General features: G+C 41.1%; 2 protein-coding genes across 4 annotated transcripts in view; one reads left to right on the top strand and one right to left on the bottom strand.

Annotated features, from left to right (window-relative positions):
- Positions 1 to 325, bottom strand: part of prim2 (DNA primase subunit 2) — a 198,138-nt gene extending 197,813 nt beyond the window's left edge. The window contains exon 1 of the mRNA XM_043687444.1: positions 97 to 325. Coding sequence (XP_043543379.1) covers positions 97 to 244 — 148 coding nt within the window. The 5' untranslated portion in view covers positions 245 to 325. The remainder of the gene's footprint in view (positions 1 to 96) is intronic.
- A 10,610-nt stretch (positions 326 to 10,935) lies between these two features.
- The window catches only part of rab23 (RAB23, member RAS oncogene family), a 32,186-nt gene continuing 18,686 nt past the window's right edge, over positions 10,936 to 24,435 (top strand). The window contains exons 1-2 of one of the 3 annotated variants that reach the window (XM_043681381.1): positions 10,936 to 11,088; positions 23,368 to 23,591. In XM_043681381.1, the coding sequence (XP_043537316.1) occupies positions 23,437 to 23,591 (155 nt within the window). In that variant the 5' untranslated portion in view covers positions 10,936 to 11,088; positions 23,368 to 23,436. Of the gene's footprint in view, positions 11,089 to 11,264; positions 11,337 to 12,335; positions 12,361 to 23,367; positions 23,592 to 24,435 lie in introns of those variants that run through there. The other 2 variants (XM_043681400.1, XM_043681390.1) reach the window with 2 other exon arrangements.

Below are 24,435 nucleotides of genomic sequence, written 5' to 3'. Positions count from 1 at the left end.
CCTCCCTCCCCCCCCATCCGACCCTGTCCTCCGACCCTCTGGAACCTTGTCCCCGCCCCCGATTTCTCCCTCCATCCGCCGCGCGCCGTCTCCTACGTTTCAGCCTCTCCACCGCGAAGTTCTCGAAATCCTGCAACGAGACGTTCTCAGTCGGTGGCTGCTCGTAGAACTGGATCGGGAACGGATAGACCTCGGCCAGAGGGGAGCATCGCTGGCGACGCGGCCTTGCCCGGGAGAACTCCATCACCTGGGGCCTAGTGCAGCGCTACCGATATCTCCCAGCAACCGAGCCGCCTGTAATCTCCCGCCACCCGCTTCGCCAATCACAGAGCGCGCTAGCGAACCGGGCAATCCTATTGGTCGGAACCATCCGCGGATCAACCAATCCCAATGCGGATCAACACGGCAGACCCGCCCTTTGTTCGGTACTTAGCCAATGACAGTGTGTGGCGGGTTGCCAACTCCTCTATTGGCCACGACACGCAAACAAACAGCCAATTGTAAAATGGTCGGTGAATTCGCAATACTTCATTGGACGAGACTTATACACGGGCAAACATTGGTCGCGCGGCTCGGAACCAGCGGTCTATTAATGATGTGAAGGTCCAATCCTGTTGGACTGGGCTGGATAAAGTCAGAAATGAGAACGCACCACTGTTATAGTCCAACCAATTTATTTGAAGTCACAAGCTTTCTAAGCGTCGCCCCTTCGTCAGGTGAACTGAGAGAGAAGCACACAGGCATGGAATGTATCAATCACACAACACCAGGTTATAGTCACAGGTTTATTTGGAAGCACAGACTTTCAGAGCACGGCTCCTTCGTCAGCTGGGACGCGATCAGAGGACACAGTAAAATATCAAAATGTCGTACAACTAATGCAACCTATTGAACAAACCTAGATTGCTGTTGAGTCTTTAATTACTTCTGAAAATGTGTTGCTGGAAAAGCGCAGCAGGTCAGGCAGCATCCAAGGAGCAGGAGTGTCGACGTTTCAGGCATGAGCCCTTCCTCATTCCTGAAGAAGGGCTCATGCCCGAAACGTCGACTCTCCTGTTCCTTGGATGCTGCCTGACCTGCTGCGCTTTTCCAGCAACACATTTTCAGCTCTGATCTCCAGCATCTGCAGTCCTCACTTTCTCTTTAATTACTTCGAATGGCTTGCAGGTTTCCATTCACCAGTGTGTAAATCCCAGAACTTCTTTCAGGTCACATTCCTGAGATAACTTATGGTTTGTTTTTTTTCAAAAGTGACAGCTCAGCTCAGAAAATGCATTAAAAGTGTGACATTAGACTCTGTCTGTATTCCAACCTTGCGTCAAACCGATTCTATTTCCAAAGTAGGAATTTATAAAATGTCACCTGGACTGATCGCCTACAGATTGTGTGCTTTTTGAACAAAATAGAATGTATCTGCAAAGGCAGATTCACCCCATAGACTTATATGTGCGTGAGTGCATATGTGAGGGAGTGACAGAGTGAGTGTGTGTGAGGGAGTAAGTGTATGTATGTGTGCACACGCACGCGCCACGTATGTCTGAGACAGTGTCTGAGGACAACATCAACCACATCACCAATAGACACTGTCATGGCAACCACTACAAGACGTGTCAGAGTGTCGACATGGCTACTTCCATTACACATGGGGTCACCACTCACCACGTCTGTGGCAGGTACTCATGTGACTCAGCCAATGTTGTCTATTTCATGCGCTGCAGGCAAGGATGCCCCAAGGCATGACACATTCGTGAAACCAATCAAATGTTACAACAACAGATGAATGGACATCGCGCAACAATCGCCAGACAAGGATGTTCCCTCCCAGTCAGGGAATACTTCAGTGGTCAAAGGATATTCGGCCTCGGATCTTCAGGTGACTGTCCTCCAAGGCAGACTTCAGGCAACGCAGAGTTGCCATGCAGAGGCTGATAGCCAAGATCAGTACCTATGAAGATGGCCTCAACCAGGATCTTGGGTTCATGTCACACTACAGGTGACCCCCACTACACTATACACTTTCTCACATGCACGCACACACATACACACGCACACAAGGATACACTCATAATCACGGAGACCCACTCTCATAAACATGCTCTCAGATACATTCACAGATACATGCAACCTCTCACAGGCATATACTCGATCACACTCATGCACACTATCAAACATGCACGCTCACATACTCTCTCACTCCCTCAAGCAACACACATACACACAACCACGTAAGTCAATGGGGTAAATTTACGTTGTAGATTTGTATATGCAGATACATTCTAATTTATAACCTGGTGTTGTGTGATTTTTAACTTTGTTTACTCCAGTTCAACACTGGCACCACACATCACAGAATTTACAGGCACATCAATGAGCAGAGAGATCCATAGGTCATGCAAATGGTGTGGTGGAGTGTCGACAGGCCAAATGACAGGTCTCTTTTCTCTGCAGATGATCAAAATTGTCAGACAGTGTGTGTAAATAACCTATAGGTTATACTTGTAATGTTATTCCAGTCATTTTGTTTGTCTCCAGATAATTTTTTTGTAATTATCTCTCTGCCTCATTTAATCAGATAATAAGTCATCCATTCTCTTGTTATTCAGCTGTTGACACTTTACATACATTGTCTGACACTCTTGGCAGGATCCAGAGGTTTGGCCTATCAACACACCACCACACCATTTGAATGATATTTTGATCTCTCTACCCATTCATCTCGCTGCCTATAAATCTGTGCCTGTGTGTTTCGCTCCCATTTCACCTAACAAAAGGGTAATGCTCCGAAAGCTTGTGATTTCAAATAAACCTGTTGGACTATAACCTGATGTCATCTGACTGCTGACCTCAACCTATTAATAGGCAATTCCTGTACACATAAAGCCAATCATAGCATGCTCAGCAACCACACTTTCCCATTGGCCTGAACACGGAACATGCTGTCCTGTCCTGGCCCACACGCAGCAGCCAGGAAGAATCCATTCCATTCCATTTCATTTTACCAACCTCTCACTCAGTTGAATGGCTTCAGGAATGCGATGGAATACTCGCCCTCACTTGGATAAGTGCAGCTCTAACAACACTCAGGAAGCTTGATATCATCTGGCACAAAGCGGTAGCTTGAGTCGCACCACATCCACAGTACCTACTTCCATTATTGTGAGCCTGGCTGGTTCAGAAATTTGAAGAACATACTTGGAAACAGTATAACTTATTATGTTTGTTTATTTTGTCAGAGAGTCGATGCTAAAGGGTGAGACTTGTGGTGCAGCCTTTCTTTATAGTTATCAATCTGTCCTAATGTAGAGCTGAAGTTAAAACTACAATCAAGTGCTCCAACCAAAACTGATGGTTATAAGACCATAGGAGCAGAAACAGGCTATTCGGCACAAGAAATCTACTCTACCATTGATCATGGCTGATATGTTTCTCAATTCCATTCGCCTGCTTTTCCCCCTTGATCCATTGGATCATTCTTGTAAACCTCTGGATCCTGCCAACACATCCTTCTTTAGATACTGGGTCAAAGCCTGCTCACAATATTCCACATGTTGTCTAACCAAAGCTTTACAGAGCCTCAGTAGTACATCTCTGCTCTTGCATTATAACCCTCGTGAAATGAATACTGACATTGCATATATCTTCCTAATTGCCAAATGAACCTGCATGCTAACATTAAGAACTTCGTGAACTAGGTCTCTCCAGTCTTTTTGTGTTAGAAAATAGTCTGCACTTCTATTCTTCCTACGAAAGTGCATAACTTCGTCTTACCCAAACTGTACTCCATCTGCCAGTACTTTGCCCATTTTCCAAACCTATCTAAATCCTCCTGCAGACTCGCGGCTTCCTCAACACAACCTGTCCCTCCAGTTATCTTTGTGTCATCTGCAAACTTAGCAACAATGTCCTCAGTTCCTTCGTTCAGATCGTTAAGAACAACATGAATGGTTGCAGTCCCAACTCTGACCCCTGCAGAATTCCGATAGTTACTGGCTACCATCCTGAACAAAATACCCTTTTATCCCCACTCTCTGCCTTCTGCCAGTCAGCTAGTCCTCTTTCAATTCCAGTACCTTGTCCCTAACACTATGGGCTCCTTTTGTTAGCAGCATCCTCTGCGGCATCTTGTCAAAGTCCTTCTGGAGAAATATTGCACTGAAGCACAGTGAGTACTTTATTTCTCTACAAATATAAAAATAAAAATGAGAAGCAACTGCTGATCTGAATTAAAAATAGGTGATTGCTTGAGAAATTCAGCAGGTCTGGCAGCATCTGTGGAAGGAAATTAGAGTCAACATTTTAGGTCCAGTGACACTTTTTCAAAACTACATCTCCATTTCCTTGTTTTTTGCTGATCTGACTTAGTCAATTCTGCCATTTGCTTTCTCTGAAGCATCTTAAAAATATGATAAATTGCAAGTAATGTCATTGTTGATTCTTTTTAGACATGAACGCCACCTAGAGGCACAAGTCTGCAACTTTGATTGGGATAGAACGTATAATAATACAAAAAAGGAGAGAACCAAAGCAAATAAAAAGGAAAAGCACCATACTGCAGTACAGATTTGTACGTTGGCATGATTAAGAGCATGAAGCTACATGAGAATGATGGAAAGCAAACATTATACCAGACACTGGCAATTGGTTGACAAAAATCAGGGGTTTAAAAGAAGAAACAATCTTTATTTTACGCATTGCACATAACTGACAAGATATAGCAAGCTGTAAAACTTTTTCCAATTTGGTCACTGAAAACTTAACTTGAAAAACTTGCTCTTGTAAGTCTGATGATGATTGCTGAGATCCTGACACAATTTTTCAAATTCTAGAAAATACTCTTACAGCTTGAATCAGCTTTAGGAGGTGCAAATCCTGTGCCCGTATCTCCCCCTTCACCTCTATCCAAGGCCTTAAAGGATCATTTCAAATCCAGCAGAGATTTTCCTGCACGTCCTCCCACCTCATTTACTGCATCCATTGCTCTTGATATGGTCTTGTCTACATCGAGGAAACTGAGCACCAACTCACGGAACGGTTCAGGGAACATCTCAAGTCCACACGCACCAAACAACGCCATCGCTCTGTGACCAACCACTTTAACACCTCCTTATACTCCCACAAGGACATGCAAATCCTGGGCCTCCTCCACCGCCAAACCAAAGCCACCCACCAACTGGAGGAAGAATGCCTCATCTTCTGCCTCAGGACCCTACAACCACATGGCATCAACATTGACTTCACCGGTTTCCAAATCTCCCCACTCCCCCCACCTCATCTCAGATCCAATTTGGCACTGCCATCTTAACCTGACCTACCTATTCATCTTCCTTCCCACCTATCCGCTCCACCCTCCCACCGAATTATCACAATCACCTCCCACCTGCATCCACCTATCCACTTCCCATCGACTTTCACCCCAGCCCTAGCCCCCATTTATCTCTCAGTCCCCTTCACCCTCCACATTCCTGATGAAGTGCTTATGCTTGAAATGTCAACTCTCCTGCTCCTTGGATTCTGCCTGACCTGCTGTGTTTTTTCCAGTGCCATAATTTCTGGCTCTGACTCTCCAGCATCTGCAGTCCTCACTTTCTCCAAGATTAGGAAATACATGTCACACCAGATGAAGTAATCTGATATTCAAATTGATTGAGATTAACATTCAACATTATTTAAGATTTGGATTCAATTTAATTCACATTCACAGAAGTTACTGAAAAAGCTCAGAGGGTCTGTAAAGAGAAAACAGAGTTAACATTTCTGAGAAAGGGTCACCAAACCCGAAACGTTAACTCTAATTTCTCTTCACAGATGCTGTCAGATCTGCTCAGCATTTCCAGCAACTTCTGCTTTTGTTTCTGATTAACAGCATCCGCAGTTCTTACAGTTTTTAACGCTAATTCATGTTTTTGGTTTGATTCAGTTTTAAAATCAGAATGATTCAGATTCACATTAAGATTGATTCAGATCAAATGCACAAACATCTATTCACATTCAGTTTCAAATTGATTAAGATTCAGTTTTGTTTTAATTCAGATTTAGATTCAGATTGATTTAAATTCACATTCATCACTATTCAGATTTGATTCCATTTGATTTATATTAACATTTAAAATTGTTTAAGATTTGAACTCAAATTAATTCACATTAACATTAAGTGATTGTTTCAGATTCAAAATCAAAATGATCCAGATTCAGAATGATTCTAATTCAGTCATGTTTAGATTCACATCTTGATTTATTCTAATTCATATACAAATTGTTTAAAACTCACATTCAGAATAATTAGCACTCTAAGTCAGATTGATTCAGATTCATATACATAATGATTCAAATTTGATTCAGATTTACATTCAATATTATTCTGATTTTTGTGTTATTCAGATTCATGATCAGATGACAGAGAATTATTCAGATTCAGATCCGGATTGATTTAAATTCAAACTCAGGATGCTTTAAACACAGATTCACATTGATTCAATTTCATGTTCAGAATGGTTCAGATTTGGGTCCGGATTGAGAACATTACTGTTTTGAATGATTCAGATTCAGTTATAAAAGCTGAAAGAACGATGGATGCTGGAAATCAGAAACGAAGGCAAACTGATTCAACTATGTTCGGTTTCACATTCAGTATGATTCCAGTTCAGATTGATTCAGATTCAGATGGTGGATGAATTAGGTTCAGATTCAGATTGACTGAGATTCACATTGAGAATGGTTTAAATTCAATGCCAGACTGTTTCTGATTTGTATGATTCAAATTCAGATTCAAAATGATTTAGATTCATATTCAATATGTTTCAGTATCTGTTTAAGATTGATTCAGATTCAAATTCAAAATGATTAAAATTTGGATACAAATTGGTTCAGATTCACGAGCAAAATTATTTTCATTCACATTTACAATGATTTCAAATTTGGATTCAAATTGTATTAGATTCACACAATAATCTACATTCTGTTTTGATTGGTTCAGATTCACATGCAGAATCATTCAGATTCAGAGTTAAATGTATTCAGATTTACATTAGAATGATTCAGATTTGAATTTAGATGATTCAATTTCACATTCAGAATGAAGTAGATTGATATAGATTTAGATTCAAAATGAATCAGATTTGGATTCAAAATGATTCTGGTTAACTATGAAAATGATTCAGCCTCAAATGTCCGGATTTTCAGATTCACTCTTCTGTTTTTATTCCATTATCTGAAAGCTTGCGAAGAGAATTGGAAGTTGTGCAATCATTGATGAACATCCACTCTGACCTTAAGAAGATGGAAGGTTATTGATGAAGCAGCTGTAGATTAATAAACGCCTGCAGTGATTTCCTGGAACCAAAATGACTTCCTTTGTACTGGAACTAACTCCAGCCAATAGGAATTTTTGTCCCTGTTTCCCATTCATTCAAGTTTGCTTGATGCATTCATGCTATGCTCAGTCAAATACTGCCTTGATGTCAAGGACTGTTACCCTCACATCTCCACTTGAACTTGGCTGTCTTATACCTGTTTGAATGAGCACCACAGTCAGGTCTGGATGGAATTACTATTGGTCAGTGGGCAGTTGTTCATTAGGTGTCACTGGAGAGCACTGGTGTCAATACCTCCTTCACTTTGCTTAGATTGAGTGCACTCAGCAGTGGTAATTGGACAGATTGATGCCATTCTGTCCATTTGTGGGAAGGTCGTACCCAGGCAATTTTCAACTTTGTCAGGGAGATGTGGTTTTCTAGCTGTACTGTAACAGCTTAGATAGTAACATAAATAGTTCTGGAGTACATATTTACAACACCATAGCATGAATGATGTCAGATTTGCATTTTACAGTTCTATCACATATTTCTAGATGTTACACAAGGCAAATTGAATTGGCATCTGTGACCCTGAGGACCCTGGGTCAAGCTAAAAATCACACAACACCAGATTATAGTTCAATAGGTTTATTTGGAAGCACTAGCTTTCGGAGCGCTGTTCCTTCATCAGGTTGTTGTGGAGTCAAAGATCACAGAATTTATAGTAAAAGATTACAATGTCATGCAATTGAAATGATATATTGAACAAACCTGGATTGTTAAGTCTTTCATCTTTTAGAATGGGTTGCAGGTTTCGGTTAATTAATATGTAAATCCCAGAACTTCTTTTAAGTCACCTCCTCGAGATAACTTAAGATTTTATAACAAAAGGTGACATCTCAGTTCTGAGCTGAACTTTGTCCACCTCAGTCCAACACTGGCTCCTCCACATTATCAAATGTATCATCCACTTGGATCTTCTGGTGAAGCTGGATGCAAATGCTTCAACTTTGTCTTTTGGACATAATTTAAGGTTGCTGATATTAGTGGATTGTTACCTCTTGGTAGCTTTTTAGTTATCTACTACCATTCATGACTGGATTTGGTAAGACTGCAAAAATTTGATTTGATCTGTTGGTTGCACAATTGATCAGCTGTGTCTATGGATTACTGCTTCTCCTTATTGGCATGCAGTGCACTGTTGTAGCTTCACCAATTTGGCACTTCCTATTCCTCTCCTGACATGCCATCCTATTGTTCTCATTAAACCAGAGTTGGTCCTTTGGTTTGATAGTAATGGTAGAGAAGAAGATATGCTGGGCCATTACACATTTGTGGTTGAATTTAGTTCTGCTGTTTATGGAACACAAATGCTTCATGGGGGTCCAGGTTTTGAGCAAGTGAATCAGTCCTGAATCTGCTCCATTTTGCATGGTGGTAATATAATGCAACTCAATCAAGTGTCTCCTGAGTGCGAATTCAGCCATGGTCTCCACACATTGACTGACTGCAGAGGCAACTGCAGTACCAACTAGTAGTTTGACAGTGTGTTATCTCCAGGCAGGAAGACTGACAGAGGTCAATGAGGAACCGAACATAAACTCAGCACCAAGTAGAAACCAGTGCAGCTGATTGCGAGTATAAACAGAGAGAAAAAAAAAAACTCATGTCATCGCTGAAAAGTAGTTAGTTATACTTTCAGGTTGGCCTAAGTAAAAATAAATAAAGGTTTTACATTCAAAATGCTGCAGACATTGACATTCTGAAATGAATACAAAAACATATGGAAGCAGACAGCAGATTAAATAGCATATATGGAGAAGAACTTGAGCTTACTGGGTATTCTAACACAATACCTCTCAATGCATTTCACAAGTAATACTGAAGCCATCTAATGTCCAGATGTAGACTGATAATTAGTCAAAAACCACCAAGGTGGCCTGTGTAAATAGCAATGAAAACGCAAATAAAAATAATTATAATCGTAACAGAAGTCATAAATAGTCATTGAAATAATGGATTATTTGGTCTAAAAGCAAAGATGACCATTTAGTTGTCCAAGTGAATATGTGTGAATGTGTCTGGTGATGACAGTTACTGTGAGAGATATCCCAAAGCCAGAATATGTTTGCACATGCTACATCAATGTCACTATATTCTGTGTGTAACAATGTCATACTGACATTGCTTGTACAGATGGTCCGACTGAGACCGAATTTCCACATAGAATTCTTTTTTCATAGAATCCCTACCGTGTGGAAACAGGTCCTTTGGCCCACCAAGTCCACACCAACCCTCTGAAGAGTATCCACCCAAACCCATTCCCCTACATTTACCCTCGACTACTGCACCTAAACTACACACCCCTGAACACATTGGGCAATTTAGCATGGCCAATTCACCTAAGCTCCATGTCTTTGGACTGTGGGAGGAAACCAGAGGACCTGGAGGAAGCCTATGCAGATATGGGGAGAATGTGCAAACACCACACAGACTGTCACCCGAGGCTAGAATTGAACCCAGGTCGCTGGCATTGAGGCAGCAGTACTAACCACTGAGCCACCGTGCCACCCCGTGTGAAAAACATGTCCTGGGGAGCTTTGGACTGAGAATCTGGGAGCAAAGGCCAGTAAAGTAGTGCCAGTCATTGAGTAGTGTCGTCAAGCCGCTGCCCATCCTAGATGAGAAATTAGCCAACGGCTGAATTTGGATTTGTGTGGACAGCACTGAAGATATCCCACATCAGGGTGGCACGGTGACACAGTGGTTAGCACTGCTGCCTCACAGTGCCAGAGACTCAGGTTCAATTCTCACCTCTGTCTGTGTGGAGTTTGCACATTTTCCTTGTGTCTGTGTGGGTTTCCTCCCACAGTCCAAAGATGTGCAGGTTAGGTGAATTAGCTATGCTAAATTGCCCGGAGTGTTAGGTGAAGGGGTAAGTGTAGGGGAATGGGTCTGGGTGGGTTGCTCTTCGGAGGGTCGGTGTGGACTTGTTGGGCCGAAGGGCCTGTTTCCACACTGTAAGTAATCTAATCTAATCATAACCCCCACTCCCATCTCACTGAATACTCAAGGGCTGTCTTAATAGGCTATCTTTCCCCTTGGAAGGTAGTTATACCCATTGCTTAGCAGTGACATTTGAGTTCAATATCACACCTTTATAACTACTTTTTCAACTACAATATATTTGCATTTAGTGAGTTAAGTGAATTGCAACTGAAGTAGCACTGTCAGCTTTACTGCTGTGTTTGAATGTGTGTGATTACATCAGTGGTAAAAATATGTTGGCTCTTCTGGCAAACATTCCTTTTATTCGCTGTGGAAAGTACACTTCGAGAGAAATGAGGGACAACATTTACTCTGCCAGATTGTAAAACCCATACTGAGAAAAAGTCATTTATACTTGAAAAGTGAGAATGATTCTGCAATCAATCCACAAAGAGTCCATGTGCAAAGGTGTCCCTACGCTGGGTTTGGAAGTGACCAAAGTATTAGAAATCCCATCAAATTTAATTTCCTAGAATCACTCCATTTGCCACTGAGCCAAGTGAACTCCCTCGCTCTGACTGCAGAGAGCCAGGGGTGAGCGCCTGCAAGATGCGCTGGCGCAGCTGCTGAGTCTGCGCAGTGCCGGCCCGGACGGCGGCCTCGCTCGCTGGCTGGCTGCCCCCTCGCGGCGGCGCGTTATCAGTTCCGGTTCCGCCACGGGTTGTCACGGGTTACCGGCTCTGAGCTTCTCGATCCCGGTCTGGATTCCAGGGGGAGAGATGCTGGAGCGGCGTGAGTGACCGACTGGGTAAGTGAGAGTGAAGAGAGATGGTCCTCACTCCTGGTGTGTGTGAGAGAATAGGAGGGTGACATTACCACCTGACCCTCCCCTCCCCTCCCGGAATAATTATGTCTGGGCTGACCTGACCACATCCCCCACCCTGAGTCCAGTTTGCCTCTCGCTCGTGTTTATGAGAGACTGGGATCGGTGTCTTCTCCCGTTGTTTTTTTTTGGGGGGGAGGGGGTTGGTGGTGCTGCCTCTAAGCGCCTGCAAGGTACGGCATTGACCCCTTTCAGTCGGAGAGCTGGAGAAGCCCCCCCAATGCGCAAATACAACTTGTACGGCTGCCAAAGTTCTCCAGGGGCTGAGAACTCTTAGTTTGGTTTGTGGCTGGAACCTTTGAAGACCCACTGATGGACGTTTATTTTACGACGTTTGAACGGCAACGGGGCTATTGAACTTTTTTTTTAAGGCTCAGGTGGATAGCTCTTTGACTGATGAGGATGTCAAATGGTATCAGGGCCAGGCAGGAAAGTGGGGTCGAGGCCACAACTGGATCGGCCACGATCTCACCAAATGGCAGAGTCGGTTCAAAACGCCTCCTGTGTTTGGTGGTTGCAGTTCTACTGTTGGTTCAGTGCATTGGCAATGATTGTGTGAAGTTTTGGTCTTATTTAAGAAAGATTGGAGACAATTCAGGAGAGGTTTACGAGCTTGATCAGTTCTGAGGAAGGATCTCTCTGTGAAGTGGTAACTCTGTTTTCTCTCTATAGATGCTGCCAGGCTCTCTCTCTCTCCAGCAGGAGAAAGTGAGGTCTGCAGATGCTGGAGATCAGAGCTGAAAATGTGTTGCCGGAAAAGCGCAGCAGGTCAGGCAGCATCCATGGAACAGGAGAATAGACGTTTCAGGCATAAGCCTGATTCCAGAAGAAGGGCTTATGCCTGAAACGTCGATTCTCCTGTTCCTTGGATGCTGCCGGACCTGCGCTTTTCCGGCAACACATTTTCAGCTCTCTCTCTCCAGCACACCGTTTTTGTTTCAGATTTCCAGCATCCACTGTTGTGTTCATTCCCAAATTGTCTTAGATGGAAAGAATGGATAGGGTTGGTTTCCACTGCAGTTAAGACTTGATTGAAGTATACAGAGTCTGAATACTCTTGACATGGTGAATATTGTTATATTTCCTCTTCTAGATTAGTCCAGAACCAGAGGACTGTTTTAAGTCAAATAGAAGAAAGTGAAGACTGCAGATGCTGGAGATCAGAGTTGCGAGTGTGGTGCTGGAAGAGCACAGCAGGTCAGGCAGCATCCAAGGAGCAGGAGAATCAACGTTTTGGGCAAGAGCCCTTCATCGGGAATGAGCCTTGTGAGCCGAGGGGGCTGAAGCTAAATTTTAATTGTAGTTGAGCACAGCTTTGAGTCAGTTACAGGTTGCTTTCTGTTTATATGGGAAGTTGAGATTGGCAGTACTTGTAAATTTACCAGTCCCTGGGCAGTAGATAGCAGTTATTTCTTTTTTTTCAAACTATTCTAACACTAAAGTGTGGCAGGGATGTTCGATCTACCATTTCTATTTAGGTTGACACAGATCTTGGATAGAGAAGAAGCATTTTTAATGCAATATTTGGTATTTTTGGTAACCTGTGTAAACTGGCAATCAGTTTATGGATCAGCCAAGTCTGGAAGATGATTGGATGCTGCATAGATTTTCATAGAATGCACAGCACAAAAACAGGCTGATTTTAGTCCCTTCTCCACATGAGTCTCCTTGCACTCTTCTCCTGATAATGTTATCTGCTTAGCAAATCAGCAGACACCACTGGTGAAGAAAAGGTAAGTGTGAAGGTAGAACACTAGTTAGAAAGAGTGAATGAAGGTTGAGTTGAGCAAGACAGTGGAGCTTTTTGACCAGTAGCTGACTGAAAGTTGGGTGTACTCCAGAGACTAGAAATGAGGGTGTTAGAAACTATGAAACTGGAAGAAATGATGAGTCATTTAAGCTGCATCTTGAAGAGAGTGGGGAAATGATAGGAGTGGCACCTTCTGTTTCATTTCGAGGCTTGCTTCTGTTTGGTCACAGTAATATAAGTCCTATAGTGAGAGGTACATAAAAAATGCTGCTTTAGCAATTTGAAGGTCTAAATGTCATGAGCTGTATTACCCAGTTAGGTAATGTTGCAGGATTTCTGTTTTGTATACTGGGTAAGAGAAACTCTTCTTGAAGGGGTTAGAGGGTTAGCAGACTGTATTTCCACAGTAACTTCTATCATTCTGTATTTAAAACATGCAACAATAAACACCTTGGAGTTAAATAGCACCTTTTGTGTGTAAAAAGATCCCAAGGCAGTTCACAGGAACCAGAACATAAAGGGAGAGAAGAAATGCTTTGGGGAATATGACTATTAGAATTTTAAATGTGAGCTGGATGTAATTGTATGTCAGTGAATACGTCAGGCAGGGCACAGGGTAAAATGGGGGCAACAGATTCTTAGATGAGATGTGAAGATCAGATTGATTTAATTCTGACCTATTTGAAGAGTGGATGAGAACTTTGGAAGAGGCATCAAATGGTACGTCATGTCAGAAGGCACATGGAATTTGGAAGGACGACAAGAGATAATATATGAGGTCACATCGACAATTATGGAGTAAATTCTTCATGGCTATATAAATCCAAATAATTTGGAATGTCAAACAAACTTGGCGTCTAATCTAATCCTTTGAAAAGATTGTATCACTTGTTCTTTATTTTGCAAGGGTCATTAGCATGGTGGTTTTTGTAATTGTTGAGTAGTATGATTTTTCACACATTATGTAGTTGTAATGTGTCTCATACACTCAAAGAAGCCCTTAACTATGTTTCCCTTTAGCAGAAAAACAGTGTACACGTAAATGAGAAGGGATTACTTGGTGGAATGCAAAACTTAACACTTTGGTGTGATTTAATATTGGCCTCATTGTAGAAAGGGTATTACGTTTTCATACCACATGACTGTAGACAAAACAGCCCTGAAACATGATATAGTTTCTGCAGCAACTAATTGAGCATCATGTTGCATGGGTGCAGGTTTTGTTTGGTTGTACCCTTTTTATTGTAGCATTGCATAAAATAACCCAGTCATTTATAAGTATGCAGTATTTTAATAATTTTAAATGGTTTTGTACAGCTAATTTTAAAAAGGAATCCTCTACAGCTGCTAGATAATATTTGCCTTTTCATAAAGACATAATTTGCTGATCTAACTAGCGCTGAGTGCACATTGGGAGAAGAGCCAATAGTTGAAAAAAGGCGTTTTGGCATTTCAGAACTTGTCCTTTAATTATCACCCAATCTCCAGGATGAAGCTGATGCTGTTACATTAATCCAAATGTTTATTACCCATGGTGAAGATTATCAAAAAAAGACAACTTGCTTTTCGTATAAATACTCTCTAATCTGATTTGACCAAATATATTGACTTTGTATCGACCGATCTCATTTCTTTTGTAACACAACTAAATGGTTGGCCATATTTGGAAAAAAATTATCTTGGCACCGTGTTTATTCCGAAGATGAGAAGTTTTCTTGTGCCTGGGCGGTTTTCAAGAACATTTTGATCATAACCCCCATATACAAGTCTAAATCCTTAACTTAAGCAAGAAACAGGGCCTAGCAGTAAGCACTGCAGAACCCCACTATAAACAAATCTTGATCACAAAAACATTCTTCTCCATCACCTTCTGCTTGTGTCTCAGCTAATTTTGGATCTGCCATGCTACTTTGTCATGGATCCCATGGGCTGTTAATTTCTTGATCAGTCTGTCATTATCAAAAGCTTTGCTGAAGTCCATGTAGACCACATGATATGCATTACCTTCAACAGTCCTGGTTATCTCAAAATTCAATAGAATTTGTCATATGTGACCTTATCTTAAATCCATGACTGATCCCTGATTGATCCATATCTAAGTGCTGGTAAATTTTGATATTTCAGAATTCTGTCTAATAATCTCCCTATCAAAGGTTAGACTAACTGACTTTTAATTTCCTTTTTTAATAATGGGAACAATGTTTTAACAATCTTCTGGCACCACACCTTCAGTACTTTAACCTGAGGGCATTTGAAAATTATTGCCAGATCCCTCAATGTCTCCTCCCTTGCCTCCCTCAACAGCATTGGGTACTTTAACCACTTTTAAGGCTTCTCATCTCATTCTTGTATGCTCTCTCTCGCTGTCTGTTAATTCCTTTTAATATGCACACTCCTGGAATCTGATATCTGCATCTGTGTCATCGTTGTCTGACAATCAACAATGGTTTCATGGTCATCAGTAAATTCTTAATTCTAAATCTTTTATATTGAATTCAAATTCCACTGTCTGCCATGATGGGATTCAATCCTGGGTCCCCAGAATGTTAGCTGAGTTCCAGGATTAATAACCTATTGATAATACCTCCACCTCAAGAATCTAAAGCCATCTTCCTGCACTGCCTCTCCAGCCATACAATCCTCTGCTGTATCCTTCTATTCCTATTCTCATTACTGCATGGCACTGGGAGTAATCCGGCAATTACTTCCTTTTGAAGTTCTATGGAAGAGTTTTTTTGTTTCTCCACTTATTTGGTTTGATTTCTGCTTGTTTTTGCTTCATTCACTCTCATTGGGATTTTGCTCCCTGGAATTCTTGCCAAAAATCACAATGTTTGCACTGTCATTTCTGTAATCGAAAGGCTTCCAGAAAGCTTTGAGTGCCTGTATCTTTGAGAGTAGAGCCTATTTTCCCCTTACTTCCCAAAGGAAGTTTCTTCTTTGTTACCTTTATGGAGCATTCTGACATTTTCCTTTCTGCGAAGTTAGCTGAGCCACTTAATTTAATTGTCAATTATTCATTAATTAGTGCTGCATTGTAGGAGGAGGATCAGCAACATGGAGTTGAATTTTTAAAATCCTGCCAATACAGTATTGTGTCCTAAAGTCTTTCCCATTTTCAGTAATGGTGATCTGAATTAATGTGTAGCCATTTTAGGGAGGGAGCAGTGGATTAATGTAGAGATCACAAGTGTTGAGCTATGTTCTTGAATTGCTGCAATCCAAGTGGAGTAAGTATACCTACAGTCCTACTGGGAAGGGAGTTCAATAATTTGACCCAGTGACAGTGTGGGAAAAGCGATATAATTACAACTCAGGATGTTGGAGGCAAGTTTGCAGGTTATGATGTTTCCATGCATCATCTGCCCTTTTGAAGGGATGTAGAGGTTATGGGTTTGGAACATGCTGTTGAAGGAGGCTTGGTGAGTTACTGCAGTGCACTTTACATACACACTGCTGCTAATGTGCATCATTGTGTGGAATGGGTGCTCATTAAATTGGCTGCATGGTCCTAGAATGTATCGAGCTTTGGAGCTGCACTCATTCAGGCAGATGGAAAATAGATCATCACAATCCTGACTTGTGGTTTGTAGATGGTGAACAGCCTGTGGGGTGTCAGGAGGTAAGTCATTTGCTTCACGATTTCCAGCCTTTGATGTGTTCTTGTAGGCACAATATTTATATGGCTGGTCCAGTTCAGTTTTTGGTCATTGGTAATCTTCCAAGATGTTGATACTGGAGGCTTTTGAATTATTGTCAGGCTTTTTAATATTACGGGAGATAATTAAATTTTCTGTTTATTGGAGAAGGTTATTGCCTGGCATTTCAAGGGCACAAATGTTACTTGACTGTACACTACATTAAAGTGAATGAATTGAAAAACAACTAATGGAATCATCATCACAACTGATATATTAAAGAGCATGAATTACTCTGTGAAGATCTAATGGACTGAATGGCCTACTTCTGCTCCTACATCTTGTGGGCATTGCAAGCATTCAAGGCAATATATACCACAACAGTGAAGACCAGAATCTACTCAATGTTTGAAATTAATTCATTTATCCTTGACTTCTTGCTGTAAATGTATGAATATTTTTAATTCGAGCAGGTGGTTCCCCTTAGTACAAAGATGAAAGTGGGATATTGCCTCTCTTCAGGCATGTTTGAATGCTTATGTGGCTTCACCATTGAGGTTGAGCTTTCATCTCCCTGATTTCTGGAATACATTACATAAAGCTTTTGTTGTCTCCTTTAAGGCATTCCATAAAACCTACTGCTTCGCTTGGGGTTTTGGACACCTGTCCAAATAACTCAATATATTGCTCACCGTAAAATATGTTTCCATTACATGAACTGGGACAGTCTGCTGCACTAGATGCTCTGTTTAAATCTAAGTTATGGAAGTATGCAGGCAAGGATATTGGAAGATTAGAGACACTGCTTCTGATGGTTCATAACCAATTAGAATTGAGAAATCAAGTGCATATTAAGTGTTACACATCTTCTGCCATTGTCCCGTCTGGGCTGCATCAGTCATAATTAAGTAGCATTTATAATTTTAAATATTTACATTTGTATTTGCTCCACTTTCCTCCTCTTCCAAGTCTGCAAAATGTCCCAAACATCCCCGTTTCCTAGGTTCGAATCTTTGTTTTTTTTTCCCTGTCATTTTTCAAAGTATTATAGAATCCCTCCGGTGTAGAATCGGGCTATTCAGCCCATCAAGTCCATACTGATCCTCCGCAGAGTATTCCATGGCTAATCCACCTAACCTACACATCCGTGGACACTATGTGCAATTTAGCATGGACAATCCACCGAACCTGCACATCTTTGGACTGTTGGAGGAAACTAGAGTACCTAGAGGAAACACGCAGACACAGGGAGAATGTGCAGAGTCCACACAGGCAGTTGCCCGAGGCAGTCCGTATCATCCATGCCACTCATCCCTTTTTTCTCTTGATCTCACTTACACTTATGACAAAGGATTACATTACTGTAGATGTTGGAATCTGAACTGAAAACAACAAATACTGGAGATCTCAGTGGGTCAAGCAGTATCCATGGGGACAGAGCAAATTAATGTTTCGAGTCTAGATGACTCTTCAGCTCACTGTCTCTCAATAGATATTGCTTGACAGGCTGTGATCTTCAACATTTGTTTGCACTTAGGACGATCTGGATGCCTTCCTCATTTTATGCTATTTAACATTGTGCATTTTGCTCTTTTTAATTACTTTGATCCTCTGTTTTAAAGTTATCATTACCTTTCTGAAAAATAACTTGTAAAAATGTGCTCCATCTCCCCATGATGGATCCACAACATAGGTCATTTTCATCGTAGCAATGAGGAGCTACACAGCAATATGAAGATAATGACCTTGCCTCAGCATTCAGGAGATGGTTTGGAACTCTTTTTTTATTCATTTGGCCATGCAAGTAGATTGGCTGGTAAAGAAGGCACAAGGCATTCTTGCCTTTATTGGTCGTGGAATGGAGTACAAGAGTCAGAATGTCATGTTGCAGCTTTATAAGAATTTGGTTTGGCCACACTTAGCATATTGTATTCAATTCTGGTCATAATGTTACAAGAAGATTGTGGAGGCTTTGGACAGGGTGCAGAAGAGGTTTACCATGATGCTGCCTGGATTAGAGTATGAGCTATAAGGAGAGGGTAGAAAAACTCAGATTGTTTTCTCCATAGCAGCAGAAACTGAAGGAAAGACTTGATAAAAGCCTATAAAATTATGAGATGCATAGATAGGGTTAACAGTCAGAATTTTTTTCCTAGAGTTAAAATGTCCAAAATTAAGAGTGGGGGGGGGGGTGGCGTGGCGTGCATTTAAAGTGAGAGGGGGAAAGTTCAAAGGAGATGTGAAGGGCAAGTGTTTTTGACAGTAGTAGAAGCCTGAGATCTGCTGCCAGAGGTGGTGGTGGAGGCAGGAACGATAGGGGCATTTAATGGACTTTTGATAAGCACATGAATATGCAAGGAATGGCGATAATGGACCAAGGTCAGGTTGAATTATTAGATTAATTTGACATCAAATTCGGCACAACATTGTGGTCTGAAGGATCTGTTCCTGTGCCATGTTGGTGCGTTCATTTATGGATTGTAAGTGCTGCTGGTAAATTCAGCATTTGTTTTGTCCATCTCTAAATATCCTTGAGATGATGGTTACAGTTCCCAGTTTGTGGTGTGTTTGCTTCTTCCACAATTTTACTTAGTATGAGGATGAACGATTCTCAATTTTAATGGTGTACTTTAGCAGAATTCCTATGACATTTTGAATTAATGTAAATGAAGTATATCATTGACCCATTTGTATGGGAATTCACTTTTTAAAGATTTTTGGGCTGATTGATTCTGACACTGACATTCTTTTGTTGAACAGAAAGTTCTGTATTTAATAATAGTGAGGCTATCTGTGCTCTCTGCTACTATAGAATAAATCAGACAACAACTTACAGAACAGGCAACTCAAAGTGACAAAGTGTGTTATCCTGGATGGCTTTAATTTCAACTTGACTTTCACCAACCCTGTGAAACATTTCCTTGTTCAGTCCCATCCTCTATAATTCTAGCCAAAACTTGATTTACTGGTCAATAGGAATTGCATTCCATTGTGCTTTGGTGACTTGGACAATCTACAACAGGTCCCTCAAAGCTGGTGGCAGTACCACCACTGACACCTTTGCAAGGTCCTCCAAATTCAGTGACCAAAAACTGATCCAAAAATAGCATCCTCTCCCAAACCAACATCGAAGCTCCAACTTTTCAAAGCCAGCTTTGCTTAAACTTGGTTGCAACAAAAGACCCCGAAGAGGGCAACAGAGATGTTTTAGGAATGTCCTCAAAGCAACCATGAAGAGGTCAAGCATCCCACTAACTCCCTGAAACCCCTTTGTGCCAAACTAAAATGGGGAGATTTTGACACACACTTGCAGGAGCAGGGTCCAGGTTCGGAAAGAGTGCATAAACCTCCCAACATCTCACCTATCAACCTTTCAAGCACCATTTGCCCTGCATGCTGCAGGGGATGTTGATTGCTCATTGAACTTATCAGTAACCTTAGAACCCATTGAAATGAGGAAGCAAGTCATCCTCGATCCCAAGGGACTGCTGAAGAAAATTGGTTGTGCCAGCCAAAATTTATGATTGTAAACATACTTGTGTTCCTGTACAAAGGTTTAATTATGTTTGCAATGACCATATTCTTCATCGTAGATTAAATGATTATCTCTCTTTGTTCTGTTCTATAGTTGCAGCTGCATATTGAGTGTTTTGCTTGTGACATTTGGCAACAGATATCCAGAAGGAAAAACTGTTACATAGGCAACTAATGCAATAATGTAACAAATTACCAAGTAATCAAGCCTTTAATTAAAACTTTGTCATACATCAGAAACATTGGATTCTGAGTATCAAATTGACAGTTGCCACGTGCTCTTTGAACCTACCTGCATAATTGAGCCATAAGGCTAGGCAAGTTCCAGGACTCTGCTGACGAAGTGAAATCATGGTTACATGGAAAGAGAATGCACAGGGAAGTGGGGTGAAAGTTTTTAGTAATTCAGGGGGTGTGTGTGTCACTCACAAAGCCAATGTGTGTTGTCAATCCATGATTATGATGAGATGTAGGAGCAGAAGGAGGCTATTCGGCACATTCGATCTATCCTGCCTTCCGATGAGATAGTGACTGATCCAATAAGGTTCAACTAAACTTTCCTGCCTTTTTCCCCATAACCCTTGATTCCAATACTGATTTTAAAATCTGTCTACCTAAGCGTTGAATATACAGCATCTACAGTTCTCTTTGGTAAAGAATTCCTCACATTCGTAATCCTTTGAGAGAAGTTCCTCCTCATTTCTATCCTAAACATGCAGCCTTTTATTCTGTGATTGTGTCCTCTGGTCCTAGATACCCACAAGGAGAAACAACTTCTCTGGATCCACCCTGTCAAAGCCGCTAAGAATCTTTTATGTTTCAATAAGGCTGCCTCTTATTCCTTCAAACTCCACTGAGTACAGATGCAACTTAATCAACATTTCCTCATGAAATCTGTCCATACCTGTGATCAACATAGTGACTTTCTCCAATGCTGGTACATCTTTAGTTTGCTGAAGGAACTAAACTGTTTACAATATGCTAGTTAACTCTAACTCATGCCTTCTATAGTTTTAGCAAGTCTTTCCTACTTTTGAACTCCATTCCTATTGAAATAAAGGTCAACATTCCATTTGCTTTCTCTATTATCTGATGAACTTAGATGTTAGCTTTTTGTGATTCAGACACAAGACTTAAAAATCCCTGTGCTATAGTTTCTTCTTTTCAAATATTCAGTTTTCTTTTGAAGTGCATAACCTCACGCTCCTGCATTATATTCCTTCTACCAAGTTTTTTCCCACTCACCACCTGTTTATATCCCTGTCATTCCTATCATTTGCCTTCCCACCTATTATTATGTCATCCACAAACTTGGCTACAGTATGTTCACTTCTCATGAGTCGTTATTAATTATCAACAATAATGAACACAGTGCTAATTCCTGTGGCACTCCACTAGTCACAGGTAGCTATCTTGAAAATGCTCCATTTATCCTAATACTCTGTCATATATCCATGACAGCTAAACCTCCATCCGTGCTAATATACTACCTCCAATACCAATGGGCTCTTATCTTATTAAGTAGTCTAATGTGTAGTACTTTTAGCAAATGAATGCTGAAAATCCAAACATATTACATCCATTGCTTCCCCTTTATCCATCCTACTTGTTACTTTGAAGAATCCTATTAAATTTGTAAGGCATGATTTTCTTGATCATATTATGTATTTCTAAATGCTTTAATAACATCTGTTAGAATTGACTCTAACATTTTCCCAACAACAGCCATGAAGCTAACTAGCCTGCGGTAATGTTTCTTGATTCCTCCCCTTTTATAAATAAAGATGTTATATTGGCAGTGTTCCAATCTCTGGGACCTTTCCCGAATATAAGGATTCTTGAAAGATTATAACCAGTGTCTCTGCAACTAATTCCTTTTAATATGCAAGGATGCAACCCATTGGACCCAGGGGATTTATCATCCTTTAACCCCATTAGTATCCTTCATTTTTTTTCTGTAATGATAATTATTGCCTATTTCATTACCTTCTTGATTTGTGAGACTATATCGTAACAAAGGAAGGTTTTAAGCAGTGGGAACAGATGAGGGGAGAAGTACAACCACCTTTACTTTTGCTGGATACCCTGAAAGGGTGAACTGGCATCTGTTCATAAGCTCCACCAACGTGGGTGTCATTGGTTGATGTTCAACTGTGCATTTGATTCAGTTTCTAACCTTATTGGGCAGAGCATGTTTTAAAAAAAAGTGTAATCATTGTTTCTGTTGATTTATGATTTTGAGCAATTAGGCAGTTATTTGTTTAACATTTTTGTCTTTAAAATAGATATGTGAAACTCAGAATTGCTCTTTGCTGGTTTTGTTATCTCAATACTGTATTTTAAAGGTAATGCCTGCAGTACATTGTGGGCGGCATGGTGGCACAGTGGTTAGCACTGCTGCCTCACAGCGCCAGAGACCCGGGTTCAATTCCCGCCTCAGGCGACTGACTGTGTGGAGTTTGCACGTTCTCCCCGTGTCTGCGTGGGTTTCCTCCGGGTGCTCCGGTTTCCTCCCACAGTCCAAAGATGTGCAGGTCAGGTGAATTGGTCATGCTAAATTGCCCGTAGTGTTAGGTAAGGGGTAAATGTAGGGGTATGGGTGGGTTGCACTTCGGCGGGGCCGTGTGGACTTGTTGGGCCGAAGGGCCTGTTTCCACACTGTAAGTAATCTGTAAGTAATCTAATCTACATCAAAGCAAAATGGCAAAAATCAACTAGGCCATTTGATGCATGCCAGTTTACAATTTGCACAACACCCCTCCAACTGTTTTCATCTAATCAAATCAGCATCTCTTTTTACTTATTTCCCGTGTTAATTCAGCTTTACCTTTCTCTTCTCTTAGCCTTCTGTCTATTTGGCCACAGGTACATTTGAGTTACTGACAAAATAATTGTCAATGCTCTGCTAGAATAAATGTTCCAGATCTTGAAATTGACTCCAGGAGATGCTGACTGTGGTTGGGTATTGCCAGGAGACTGACATAAAGGCAGCACTGATAATCCTGACTGCTTCTGAGCAACTAATAACTTGTTCCAAAACAAAAGTTTCTGAAGAGCCACTTGGCAGCTCTATTTTGAGCCAGGTCATGATGCATGTGGGTTATGGAGGGCTGTGTTGAATTTTTTATGTGTGTAATGCAGTGTCATTCAGTTTCATTTCAGGTGGACAGTATATTATTTTTGTCAAAAGCTTGCAGTTGTAACTGACTAAAACAAGCTTATGGAAATAATAAACATAAAACATGTAAGATCAAGTAACTCTCTTCTCTGTCTCTGTTCCAGGTTCATGAACTAGAGTTCTAACTATAGGTGATTTGCCAAAGGAAAATATTGCTCAACTGTTAGAACACCATGCTGGAAGAGGATATTGAAGTAGCTATCAAGGTGGTAGTTGTTGGCAATGGAGCTGTTGGTAAATCGAGCATGATTCAGCGGTACTGCAAGGGTATTTTCACCAAGGACTACAAGAAAACTATTGGAGTGGATTTCTTGGAAAGACAAATTCAGTGAGTGAAGATTCTGCTGTATTGTAATACATTTTAGGTGTGATTTGTCATTCCAGTGTCACTCCAGATATTTGTGGAGGAGGAATTTGGCAATAGAATCATGGGAAAGAAAAATCAATATTAGCAATTAATAAAATGCAGATTGAAAGGCATTCGGAATTAAATACGCCATTCCATGTCAGCACTGGGTACCAGTGGCAAAACACGTGCTGTGGCCATTCATTTTAATACAGTTCATCATTGCTGTAATTGGTTTACCTTGATTTATTGGAATTTTAAAGCAGAGAGGGATGCCTGTAGACTATCCCCCTCTTTCCCATAGCCTTGTAGCTTGTTCCACTTGAGGCAGATATTTAGTTCCTTTTTGAGCGTCTTTACTGAATCTTAGGCATAGCATTACATTCCTGACCATCATAACTCAGTGAAAAAGGTTTCCCCCTTTTCTCTAGCTCTTTTACCCGTTACCTTGAACATTCTGTCAGTGGTGTGACTGGTTAAGGTAGCGAACAGCTGGGGAATTAGAGAGTTGCTTTGTTTGTAAGTTAACTGGCTTAGGCACCCCTGTGTTAGGAAAGGGGAAGGTGTCCAGGTTCCTGCAGACTGATGAGCCATTTGGCCCTGTTGCTGGATGTGGACACAATCCGGTGAGAGCAAGATAGCGAATAAAAGCACAATACTACAGATGATGGAAATCTTAAACAGACACAGAAAATGCTGAAGAAACAAGAGACTGACAGCATTTGTGGAAAGGGAAACCATAAACATTTCAAGTACACTATGACTTTTCAGAGCAAGACCTCGTGTGGACTTGGTTCCCCAACTAAATAATCTACCAACACTTACC

Source organism: Chiloscyllium plagiosum, chromosome 3, assembly GCF_004010195.1.
Source record: "Chiloscyllium plagiosum isolate BGI_BamShark_2017 chromosome 3, ASM401019v2, whole genome shotgun sequence".
In the NCBI taxonomy this organism is placed as follows: Eukaryota; Metazoa; Chordata; class Chondrichthyes; order Orectolobiformes; family Hemiscylliidae; genus Chiloscyllium; species Chiloscyllium plagiosum.
The sequence above is the reverse complement of the archived record's forward strand: the minus strand, read 5'-3'. Positions and strand labels throughout refer to the sequence as shown.